This window comes from Pelobates fuscus, chromosome 4 (assembly GCF_036172605.1).
Source record: "Pelobates fuscus isolate aPelFus1 chromosome 4, aPelFus1.pri, whole genome shotgun sequence".
Classification (NCBI taxonomy): Eukaryota; Metazoa; Chordata; class Amphibia; order Anura; family Pelobatidae; genus Pelobates; species Pelobates fuscus.
Genome location: NC_086320.1, coordinates 6,007,574 through 6,021,050, shown reverse-complemented (window position 1 = coordinate 6,021,050; position 13,477 = coordinate 6,007,574). Strand labels below are relative to the sequence as shown.

At 43.3% G+C, this 13,477-nt stretch overlaps 1 protein-coding gene across 2 annotated transcripts in view; it reads left to right on the top strand.

Annotated features, from left to right (window-relative positions):
• LOC134608257 (alanine aminotransferase 2-like) overlaps positions 1 to 7,228 on the top strand; it is a 90,254-nt gene extending 83,026 nt beyond the window's left edge. Inside the window, exons 12-14 of one of the 2 annotated variants that reach the window (XM_063450939.1) lie at positions 5,333 to 5,600; positions 5,642 to 6,321; positions 6,636 to 7,228. In XM_063450939.1, coding sequence (XP_063307009.1) covers positions 5,333 to 5,423 — 91 coding nt within the window. In that variant the 3' untranslated portion in view covers positions 5,424 to 5,600; positions 5,642 to 6,321; positions 6,636 to 7,228. Of the gene's footprint in view, positions 1 to 5,332; positions 5,601 to 5,641; positions 6,385 to 6,635 lie in introns of those variants that run through there. The other variant, XM_063450938.1, reaches the window with a different exon arrangement.
• Positions 7,229 to 13,477: the final 6,249 nt, after the last annotated feature.

Sequence of the window (13,477 nt, the reverse complement as noted above, 5' to 3'; positions counted from 1 at the left end):
GGGGATGTCGACAGAGTTGTTGTGGTTTGAGAGGGTTTTTGATCCTTTAACGATATATGTACACGCGACACATCTCCCACATTGGTGCGTGCCGTGTATAGTCATCCAGGTGGTGTTAGTCTTAATAGGTGTAGCGAGGTGACTAGGTACCAGCATTTCTTTAATATTTTGCCTCTTCTGGCTGTGATGGACACCTTAGTGTAAATTGTGTCCTTTAGGTGTGGGTCTTGTGTTAATAACGGCCAAAAACCTCAATAGATGGTTTTGGCCGACCTAAGGGCTCAACACTATGCAGTCTAGATGTAGAGGCCTTATACTCCTCCATTCCACACTCCAGTGGCTTGGATCACATTGAATACTTCCTCAAGAAGAGGGGTGCAGAACACAATGCTCACACTACTTTTGTGTTAGACCTGTTGAGCAAATATTACCACCAGGTGCAGGTGACAGCGATTGGGGACATCGTGTGCCCCATCATACGCTAACCTGCACCTTGGATGGTGGGAGAGTGAATGGGTCTTTACTGAGCACAACACCAACTTTATCGATTGTATCTTTCTATGGAAAAGATATATAGACGACATCCTTATCATTTGGACAGGCACTCAATCTCAGTTTGTAGCCTTTGTAGAGACACTAAACAGTAATAATCTGAATCTCAGATTTACCATGGAGTTTGGAGATCAGGCACTTAACTTCTTGGACTGCACATTCAGGATAACTGATAACCTCGAGATTGCTACCACCCTATATCGTAAGCCCACCTCTACCAACAGTATGCTACGATGGGAGAGTCACCACCCCATCCCCCTCAAGAGAGGGATACCGGTGGGCCAATATCTCCGACTGAGAAGGAATTGCTCATCTATTGAGGACTTTAAACTAAAAGCCACTGAACTAAGAGCTAGATTCAAACAGAGAGGCTATCCAAATAGATGTCTAAAACACGCCTACCAGAGAGCATTGAATTGCAATCGTGAAAATCTGCTCAATAATGAGCCTAAGTTGGACTCAAAGAAACAGATCAGATGTGTAGCAAGCTACGATGCCGGATGGAATGAGGTAAAGAAGGTGATGGGCCGTTTTTGGCCGTTATTAACACAAGACCCACACCTAAAGGACACAATTTCCACTAAGGTGTCCATCACAGCCAGAAGAGGCAAAAATATTAAAGAAATGCTGGTACCTAGTCACCTCGCTACACCTATTAAGACTAACACCACCTGGATGACTATACACGGCACGTACCAATGTGGGAGATGTGTTGCGTGTACATATATCGCTAAAGGATCAAAAACCCTCTCAAACCACAACAACTCTGTCGACATCCCCATAAAACAGTTCTTTAACTGCAACACTCAGGGAATGATCTACTTACTAATGTGTAAGTGTGGCATGAAATATGTGGGAAAAACCATACGCCCATTCAAAAGACGCATTATGGAACATGTCCACTCTGTAACCTCTAATAGAGACACGTCAGTTGCCAGACACATTAGAACCAATCCATATGGACACCCCAAAATGCATCAAGTTTGCGGGAATAGAAAAAATCCAGCTGGGCAAAAGAGGTGGAGATTTAGATCAGACCCTTAAACGAAGGGAGTGCTATTGGATTTACAAATTTGACACATTAGCCCCCAAAGGCCTCAATGAGGGTTTTACCTTCACTCCTTTTATTGAATCATGATGATTTACCACTGTATATATGTATATAGATATGTGTTGTTCAGTCTTTTATTTATGTCTTCCTTCTAACAGATATCACTTTGTGTACACATAGAGCGTGTTCAACCGGGTACCCATCTGACTTAGAAGCAGTCACCGTTCATTATCCATTCCATATGGACCAACATTTCCATTATACCCCTTTTTCAATCTGGCCCCCAATGTGTGAAGTAAGATTCATGTCCCCTTTAATAGAACACGTTTTATCGTGCATGGAGTAGGGGCTCTGTATTCACACATTGGCATTTTTCCTTCAATTTGGATGAGCTCTTTGCAGTAATGAACACTGTCCACCTTACATTAAATTTTACAGCAGTGCCCTGTGTACTTTGAAATTGTGCATCCCACTTCACATGTTTATGATGATAATGGGAGCCTAATAACGTTCAGGTTCACAGTCAACCCCTCCCTTTCTCCTATATCTCTATAAGGTGTGACTATATATTCAATTCATTTTGGAGTCCCAGTACAGGATCTTAGACTCATCTAGACAGTTCTGTCTAGCATTCCTGATCAAGGGGTACATATCTATATTTATGACATTTATTTTGCTGATCTCTTAGACATTAATCCTTCCCTAGACGGGCATCCCGTCCTTGTGTACAATGCGATTCAACGCATGATGTCTTCCGACGAACAGTGAGAGCTATAAGTTAATTTTCCACACGGGGGAGGAGCCTTTTTTCGGCATACTGAATCTGGCCGATGATTGACATCCCCTCCGCGTCTATGTGCCCGCCCCACTCACACCCCCGTGGGCTGACGCATTGACGATTGACTGGCTTCATGTCACTTGGAAATTTGGCGCGAAGAGGCAGGCACGCCCAGCGCCATGATTGGTTGTCTGATCTGCCGGTCTGGGTATTTAAACCAAGTGGCGGGCATAACCCGGTTCACCTTTGACAAAGGCGCTCCTACAGCGCCGAAACGGACGTTAGGTCGTTACTCTCTTTTTTATTTTAACCAGCACGGATTGCTGGTTACTCTCTTTTTTATTTTAACCAGCACGGATTGATGTGATCACTGGGGTTGCGAAGTGGGTCTATTGGTCGCCTAACCGATGTTAGAGCTAGCCACTATTAGTTTACAAGTGTTCAGTATAGAATCTCTTTTCTTTTTCAGCAGACAATCTACAGCTCCCTCAAGACTAGGGGCAATTACTGTACTAGCGGACTTTACTAGTCTGACAATAGAAACTTGGTTGATACTAAGACTCTCCAGCATACCACTAGTTTACAAGTGTTCAGTATAGAATCTGTTTTTCTTTTTCAGCAGCAAATCTACAGCTCCTTTAAGACTAGGGGCAATCACTATATTAGCGGACTTTGCTAGTCTTACAGTAGCATATTGGTTGATACATAGACTCTCCAGCATACCACTTGGTAACTCAATATTTCTTGTGTTACCAAGGGATACTTTGTTGCTTCGAAGCTGATACTTTCGAATTTTTCTACAGTCTGATACCTGGGACACATTCAGCTGCTATTTGCCTGTGTCTCTTCTGTCAGAAGTTACTTTAAACACAGCATGATTCAGGCAGCAGAGTTGTCCCTCTGTGGCATCAGCTACACTTAATACAACTAAATACATATTGTGGTCTAGACCCACCCCAGTGTATATAGTGGTTGTGGTATATTACGTTTTATTTGTTTATTTATTTTTCATTGGGATCATGTTTTCAATGGTACCCGCAATTAAATCATTTTAGACCATTATTTAAAGCAGGACTCCTTTCCTTGGCGCTCCTGAAGCTTTTTAGCCAGGGACCACGCCTATTTTCTTTATCTCTGTGTAAATACAAGGGTTATCCCCTCTTGAGTTCTGCAGACACACTCTATTTCCCTTTGTTGGGAACCCAGCCCTTCGGTGCCTTCCTTTCCTACTGAAACAGTTCTGTAAAGAGGAATGGTCAAGAATTACTCCCGACCGTTGTGCACGTCTGATCTGCAACTACAGGAAACGTTTAGTTGAAGTTATTGCTGCCAAAGGAGATTCAACCAGTTATTAAATCCAAGGGTTCACATACTTTTTCCACCTGCACTGTGAATGTTTACATGGTGTGTTCAGTAAAAACATGGCAACATTTCATTCTTTGTGTGTTATTAGTTTAAGCAGACTGTGATTGTCTATTGTTGTGACTTAGATGATGATCAGATCACATTTTATGACCAATTTGTGCAGGAATCCATATCATTCCAAAGGGTTCATATACTTTTTCTTGCAACTGTATATTTGAATAACTGGAAGATGTTCGTATCACTGCAATGGCCATTAAAGTGTAAGCTTTACATGGACACACATGCAAAGATATACACATATACATACATGGTACATAGTACATAGTTACATAGCTAAAAAGAGACTTGCGTCCATCAAGTTCAGCCTTCCTCACATATGTTGTTGCTTTGTACATCTACAAAGAGATATACATACAGATACACACACATGCAGACACACATATACAGACATTCACACACGCACACACACAGACACACAGATATACAGATACAGAAATTCACACATACAGACACAGATATACAGATACAGACATTCACACACACACACACACATGCAGACACACACACACACAGATATACAGACATTCACAAACACACCCACACAGATACAGACACACACATGCAGACACACAGCTATACAGATACAGACACACATGCAGACACACACACATACAGACATTCACACACACAAACTGTTAAAAATTTTAGTCACCCTCCTGTTTCCTACTTTTAGGTGCAGGTGGGTGACATCCCTGGGGTCTAGTGGCTGCCTAATGCTGGTGGGAGTCAGAGCTCCCACTCTGACTCCCTCCTCTCCTTGCATTCTCCTCCTGCGCAGCTCTGCTCTGTGTATGCTGGGAGGAAGTGACGGCTTCCTCCCAGTGGGCGCTCTGATATCAACAATGGGGCTTGGTCGCGCTCCTAAAGCACCCCAGTGCTGACCGGGCCCCAGGTAATTCATTGCCATCGGGTAGCCCCAAGAGCATGGACCACCCGATGGGTCCCTTCATTGCGGCCCTGGCGGTAGCTCCGCGCGGCCGGGACCGCACAACAATGTTGGCAGGCACCCTGGTCGCAGGGGTCGACAGGGCGCCCAGGCCCCCTGGAGTGAGCCATGGAGTTCAGGATACCATGGGCCTCAGGATACCATGGGGCACAGGATACTATGGGGCACATTGGGCTCAGACAATTGGAGCAAGGAGCTGCAGGCAGACAGATCTCCAAATTCCCATTTACACCATCCAGTAGAATGGATGAATAATGGGGGGGGGGGGGGGGGGGGGGAGGGGGGGACTTTTTAAGAAAATGAATTGTGATCTATCTCTGTATTGTACAGGCGACATGTCTAACTTGTTACAGCACTTTCTGAGCAATTTACTGATTTAATGCCTGGATATTTGGAAATTAGAATTGTTAACCAATAATAATAGAAGCTTGCAATGACCCACTAGGGTCAGTCCGAGCGGGATTAACAGGACAGAGTAACTTGTAACTGGCATATTGGGGACCATTGCTTGACACATGCTAAGAATAAAGTGATTATCAGATACCGTTAATAACTATAAACACAATATTTTGTGTTCCAGGATCACTCTGCTCTCTCCCATCAATAAACTAAAGACTATTTTGAGAACTATAACAGAATTCCACGCAAAATTCATGAAGAAATATCAGTGACATTCAAGGAGGTGCTTCCAGCCACATCAACCACCAGCTATGCGCTCTGTGGACCATTAGTTCTCCCAGCCGCCAGCTATGCCCTCTGTGGACCATTAGTTCTCCCAGTCACCAGCTCTGCTCTCTGTGGGCCGTTACTTCTCCCCAATCACCAGCTCTGCCCTCTGTGGACCATTAGTTCTCCCCTGCCACCGGCACTGCTCTCTATGGTCCATTAGTTCTTCCCGCCAACAGCAATGCTCTCTGTGGACCATTAGTTCTCCCAGCCACCAGCTCTGCTCTCTGTGGACCATTAGTTCTTCCAGCCACCAGCTCTGCTCTCTGTGGACCATTAGCTCTCCCAGCCACCAGCTCTGCCCTCTGTGGACCATTAGTTCTCCCCAGCCACCAGCTCTGCTCTCTGTGGACCATTAGTTCTCCCAGCCACCAGCTATGCTCTCTGTGGACCATTAATTCTCCCATTCACCAGCTCTGCCCTCTGTGGACCATTAGTTCTCCCAGCCACCAGCTATGCTCTCTGTGGACCGTTAGTTCTCCCAGCCACCAGCTATGCTCTCTGTGGACCATTAGTTCTTCCAGCCGCCAGCTCTGCTCTCTGTGGACCATTAGTTTTCCCAGCCACCAGCTATGCTCTCTGTGGACCATTAGTTCTCCCAACCACCAGCTATGCTCTCTGTGGACCATTAGTTCTCCCCGCCACCAGCTATGCTCTCTGTGGACCATTAGTTCTTCCAGCCGCTAGCTCTGCCCTCTGTGGACCATTAGTTCTCCCAGCCGCCAGCTCTGCTCTCTGTGGACCATTAGTTCTCCCAGCCACCAGCTATGCTCTCTGTGGACCATTAGTTCTCCCAGCCACCAGCTATGCTCTCTGTGGACCATTAGTTCTCCCAGTCACCAGGTCTGCTCTCTGTGGGCCATTAGTTCTCCCCAGCTACCAGCTCTGCTCTCTGTGGGCCATTAGTTCTCCCCAGCTACCAGCTATGCTTTCTGTGGACCATTCGTTTGCCCAGTCACTAACTAGTTCTCCCACCCACCCACTATGCTCTCTGTGGTCCATTAGTTCTCCCACCCACTATGCTCTCTGTGGACCATTAGTTCTCCCACCCACTATGCTCTCTGTGGTCCATTAGTTCTCCCACCCACTATGCTCTCTGTGGTTCATTAGTTCTCCCACCAGCTCTGCTCTCTGTGGTCCATTAGCTCTCCCACCAGCTCTGCTCTCTGTGGACCATTAGTTCTCCCAGCCACCAGCTATGTTCTTTTCAAATATTGTTTATTGAAGTATTAAAATCTTTACAACAAAGATAATAAATCTGCTTTTCAGGGGAGGGAGGAAGAGTGAAAGGTGGTAAAAGGGAAGGGTATCCATCCACAATAAAGAGAATTAACTTAATATTACATTAACATTTTGTTATACATTGCATAATCATGACAGTGAATTTCGATTATAAATGGTAAATTATTTTAATGATGTTTTCCTATTTATCCCAACTGTGATGAAGTTGTTTAGGTAAGTCTGAGTTTTGTCTATATGACATTTTGTGCCTTTTATTTTCTAAAACCAGATTCAAAACTTCTTTAAGTGTTGGAGTATCATCCGATTTCCAGTATTGTGGTAAACACGAGGTAGCAGCAATTAGGATGTGGCCTATGATGATTCTATCAATTTTGGTACCAGATTCCGGGAAGTGCTTAAAGGATCACTATAGGGTCAGGAACACAAACATGTATTCCTTACCCTATAGGGTTGAAACCACCATCTAGCCCCCCTGGGCCCCTCATGCCTCCATAAATATAGCAAAATCTTACTGTATTCAAGCCTGAAGCTGTAGCTCTGCATGCTGTTTGCCTCAAAAAAGACAAACAGTCTGCTGACATCATCAGAAGGAGTAGCCTGATCCAATCACAATGCTTCCCCATAGGATTGGCTGAGACTGACAAAGAGGCAGATCCGGGGCAGAGCCAGCATGATTCAAACACAGCCCTGGCCAATCAGCATCTCCTCATAGAGATGAATTGAATCAATGAATCTCTATGAGGAAAGTTCAGTGTCTGCATGCAGAGGGAGGAGATACTGAATGTTTGGATGCAATTTAGGCAGCCATGACCCAGGAAGGATCTCTAACAGCCATCTGAGGAGTGGCCAGTGAAGTTATCACTAGGCTGTAATGTAAACACTGCATTTTCTCTGAAAAGACAGTGTTTACAGCAAAAAGCCTGAAGGTAATGATTCTACTCACCAGAACAAATTCAATAAGCTGTAGTCGTTCTGGTGACTATAGTGTCCCTTTAAGTAGAGCTAGTTCCGATGTTAAGATACTAATAGAGGAGTCTACTTTTATTATTACTCTATGGATTTCCTTCCAATATTTTGACAATTTTGGGCAGAACTACCAAATATGAGCCATATTACCTACACATACACAGTCCCTCCAACACCGGTCAGAGTATCTGCCATTCATATTGTGCAGTCGAGATGGAGCTGGGTTCCATCTATGAAGGATTTTATAATGGTTCACAAGATGATTTGTGCAGTAAGTAATGAGAGTTATGAAAAAATGAAACCATTTCTCCAAACTATATTGTGTGCCCAGCTCCCTCTCCCATGACAACCTGTGTCTTAGTTTAGATGATGGTTTAGCATTGTGTGTTGAGTAGCATATGGATAATATCCCTTTTCGTCCTGGGTAGTGTATAAATAACTTTTCTAATGTTGAAATTTCCAGGATTGTGTAGTTTAGATCCACGTCTCTAACGTTTCTTTCAGTTTTCACTAATTTCTATGTAATCTGTTCTTGAGTTACCAGGTAGATTATATTTATATTGTATATTTTCAAAGGAAAGAATGGAATTTCCCTGAAAAGAAATATCATCCACGTGTGTCATAGAGTAACTATGCCAAAAGGTTATATTTATTGAAGGTAAATGATCAATAACAGTGAGATTGGCATAGTCGCCATATGGGCAGTCGGAAACCTTGGACAACCATCCCACATACCTATCCCAATAAGACACTGACACTATGGTATATGGGTCAAAACTGTCCACAGCTTTTATTAAACAATCATAATATAATAATAATAATAACTTAACATAGAAAAACACGGGTCATTGCCCCCATACTCCGCCCTCACATCCGTATCCTTCTGTTTATATAAAATGCAATGACCCCAATATAAATAACACACATATATATATAACATTCTTCCAACATGAACATAACTTAAAGTGCCAAACATAAATTAACCACGGCAGGGGAATACCCGGATACCCCTACCCCACCAGGTTCTGGGCCACCAACAGGACTCGAAACCTACCAACCACCAATAACCACAATTTTCCATTTCCATAACGTTCCTCATGGGGAGCCTATTTCCTCTCCTTCAGCTCCCTATCCCACCGCTGTGACAAAAATGGGATAACCCCACTTAACCAAAAACCCCAGAGAGGGTGGGACAAAAGTGACCATTTAAATTAAAAGTGACCATTTAAATAGCCACACCCCTTACCAACAAAACCCCAATCCCTGCTTGCTTCCTCCTATGCCAGCCTCCTAACCCCTGTCAAGGCCCTTTTCCGCTAAGCTGCGCCTTGGCTACAGGGGGCTACAATATAAACCTGAACTTGGATTCTTACCCTTGAAAACAATATCCCAGGCCTTAGGTGTGGTTCTAGTAGATAAAACCATTTTGGTGGTTTTGGGTCTCTTTTCCCTATTAAGCCATAGTACCATTTTAGAGAGAATGGTAAAACTTTGGTTTTCTCCATCTCCAACCATCTGGGCTTGTAATTGTGTATGTTAAAGCCGACTGCTGTAGCAGCGTTAGTAATATTTACAGATGTCTGGTAAACTAATGCCACCGTAGATTTTTTGATGCTGTAAAAGATAATGAGCTAGACAGGGGTCTGGTCATAAAATATCTTAATAGATGCAACCCTTATGCAACCCTTCCCAACCAAGAGAGTTCCTTCCACACCAACTCTCCATCTCCTTTTGTAAGTCGGGCCACGCTTTGTTCAAATTATACCTGTGCATATTGGTTACATTTTTACATAGATTGATGCCTTGGTATTCTAAATAGTCCACTCTCCAATCATAGGGATATGTTCTTTTTAAGATTATCAAGTCTAAATAAATGATATGAAGTGGGAGGGCCTGCGTTTTTGATTCGTTCCTGTAACGGACCTCCCCGTACTCCGACCGAGTACCTTCCGTTGATGGACGCTTCCTAGCCTGCGCCGAGGACCACAAGCACCGCACTGGACACCACAACCACCGCAGACTCCACAACCGCCGTAGCTTAACTGGAGTCTCGCTGTCTTCTGTCCACCCTGGATCGGCTTCTGTCCTCCAGGACAGTGTGGGGAAGATCTCTCCTCTAGGAAAGTGTATCAGGAACAAGCTCTTAAAAGAGCTAAGTGATTAAAGCTCAAGGGAGTATGCAGAGCATAGCAATCCCCAGTGTGATTATAGTAGTTCCCTCCAATAACGAGACAAGGCTACGTTTTGAAGGGTAAAGAAGAACTGACTGTACTGGCACATACAGCCTCTTTTATTCACATTCTACAAACATAGTACTGCCCACAGGGTTTTGAAGAACAACCAATCAACACATTACAACACAGCTAACACTCCCATTCATTACATCAGAAATCCTCCCCTTTGCCTGTGATACAATTATCTCAACACAATAGACTAACTTAATTATCACAGGCAGGAAAATACAGTAATATTAAACATATCACAGGGACCCCAAAACATGCAATAACCCCAGAACCACATTTTCAAAATTCACCCAGATCCGTTCAGTAGTTTGGAAGATACGGTTTAATGCAGATTCCGTAGAACATATACAGGCTATATGAAAAATAATTACTGTTAAATGTGTCCCCTATTCTGTAGTTTAAAACTACTGAACGATGTCTTTGTGTACCAAATACTGGCGAGATGGCACCGTGTAGAAAAGTCAAAACAGTGTCTGTGAGTTAAAATGGCCACCATCCATTGTTCTCACCATGTGCCTGTGATACATGAAATGGTGGCCACCCAGTAACTCCACATTTTGTCTGGTAGTCTATCCAGCCGAACCAACAGATGAAACACATGGGGAACAGTGCAACAAACGAAGGGAATCCTAAAAAATATGGACAATAGTCATATTTGTGCACAATCTCCAGTTTTGTCACAGGGCACAAATAGTGTTTTCAAATGCCATATATCCCAGGGCCATAGTCAGAAGGTAGGAGGTGGGCAAGCAGCCCCCTCCAAGAACACGTGGCGAGGTCTGTTCTGCCACAGTTCCAATTTGTAATACAAAGCCTCTCCAAATTGTTTTAAAATATATTTTAAATAAGTTAATGATTTAATTGGGTTCCTCACAGCCAAAATAATATCGTCTGCAAATAATACAATCTTATAAACTGAGCCTCCGATTTCAATTCCCTCTATCTCAGGTGTGGTTCTAATTAATTCTGCCAAAGGTTCCATCGCTAGAATAAACAAAAGGGGAGATAAAGGGAAGCCCTGTCTAGTTTTGTTTGTAAGAGATAATTTTTCTGATCGGAATCTTGAAGCCGATACATGAGCCGGAGGAATACCATATAGGGCAGAGGTCACTTTAATAAAGGATAAGGGAGCATTACAGTTTTGCAAAGTTTTCCATAAATAACCCCAGTGTATCCTATCAATCGCCTTCTCCGCATCTAAAGATAAGAGCAGAGAAGGCGCCTTGTCAGAATTAATATGCTGGATTAGATTAATAAACCAAGGAGATTGTCTTCCATGCACAAACCCTACTTGGTCCCTATTCATTATGGATGGGATAATTTTAGCCAATCTATTGGCCAAAACTTTAGCATACATTTTTTCGTTGTTATTAATTAGTGAAATAGGCCTAAAGTTAGCACATTTATTTGGGGTTTAGCCCAGTTTTGGCAAGGTAACTATCTGTACATAAAGAGACTTGTCTGGCAATGTAGCGAGAGAACCTCAGTAAAAATTTTATAATATAAAATAGTAAATCCATCAGGACCCAGGCTTTGCCAGATGGCATAAGCTTAATTTCCTCAGATATCTCTTCAGCTGATATATCCCTTTCTAAACTTTCCAATTTATCCATGGATATCTGAGGCAATATCACTTTATCTAAAAATCTACCAATTATTTCCTCCGTTGGCTGATTGATGTCCTAATTTGAATTTAGGTTATATAATTTGCTATAATACTCAGCAAACATACTACTTATTTTGGTTGGATGAACGATTTTATCCCCTTGATCACTTAATAGATATGCTATTCTAGATTGAGCGTTTCCGTGTCAGAGTTTAGACGCCAGAAGAGTTGAGGCCCTATTAGCCTTTAACTAAAATGTCCAAGAGCGGCTTGTAGCGGAGGCCAAGTCCTAGCAGGGACTCTTCTCTGGTGGATCCACAGTAACAAGAAAAACCCCAAAGGAATATCCCCCCTCCTCCTTAGTAAGTGGACGACACACAGTTTTGGGAGTACAACTGACCTGAAGTTTATTTGGTCACACATGGCTTTTATGCACAGACCCCTATGAGGGGTCTCCAACACAATACAACAGGGGTTTCAATCCCAAGATACTCTGTGCCTGAGAGATAATTGCGTGAGTGTAACGGATCCTTACAAGTCCCTGGTAACTGTGAAGCAAGCAAGGGAATTACAGTTTAAACCTCTATTCATTTCATTGTCTCCTGTTCGCATGATTTAAGTGAATCCACAGTGTAAAATATAAGAGGATTCGAAAGAATAAACCGTTCGCATGATTCAGTCCGAATTCCGTGTGTAAAGTATAGGTGGCCGCCATTTCGGGACTTTTACACGTGTTCGCGGCCATCTTGTGCACGAACAGCGGTATTTGCCTGTAAACGCATGGAACTGAAAACGGATACACAAACAGGTGAATACCGCTGAGTCCTCCAGACCTCCGTAAATTCGTACTAAAACTACCGAACGTCCCACCATTCGGTAGTTATGCTTAACCATCTATGGGGATTTCAGCGACCACCGAGATTCGTATGGATGACCAGGTTTTCGGATCTTTTTACCGTGCGAACGGAGACCGACCGCAAGGCCAAAACTCATGGAACTAATTTCGGCTAGTTGGTCTGTGCGGTCGGTCAAAACTTTGGAACTCTGTATCTCCCGAACTATACATCCGAATGGGCTGATTTTTGGACATATTGTTCCCCTGAAGGAGAGCTATCCAGCGTTTTTGGGGTACATCCAGAACTTGTGTAAAAATGTGGACATTTTAATTATGTTATGTGGTTATCTGAGGGGAGGAGACGTGGGGGTGTTACCATACGTATTATTGGTTGTTTTCATCCTCCCCCTGGGAGTGTCCTGTATGTATCTGTTCCTAATAAAAAGCAGGCTGGGTGTTCCAGTCCTCAGTTCATCTTGACCCTTCAAAACGTAGCCTCGTCTCGTTCTTGGAAGGGGATTATTTGGGAAGATTACTCTGCTCCTGTTTACAGCTGAACCTGACTCTCTCTGGATATCGTGGATGGGATTGTACCAGCTTTACTTCTCCACAGCAGCTTGCAGGGAAAAGGACGTCTCCAGCGGCAGATACCCTCTCAATACCTGGGTAGCCGTTACAGTGAGAAAAACTCTTTCATTTAATTATCTCTCAGGTACAGAAAAATCTACAATAATTCCAAACACCCCAAACACACATTTGAATATTTCATTGTTGCACTATAGAATATTGCCATTTAATGTAACTTGTGTAGGGCATATATGCATTGGCTGCCTGGGAGAGGTGGTATTGCCAATTCAAAAGGGGTTAATTGGATTGTCTGGGAGGTCAGAGCTTACAGCCCAAATTCCTCTTTGAAGCTGGGACCCCAACAGAGCTACTCTGCACGATGTGAGAAGTCACACATGAATGGCCTGGAAGTCTGATTTCTGTACAAATAACTCTCACATCTGCCATATGTCTTGATTCCCCTCTTAGATTAAATATCATATTTAGAATGGGACAAGCACAATCTTATGAATAAGTATTAGTTCTGCCACAGACAGTCCG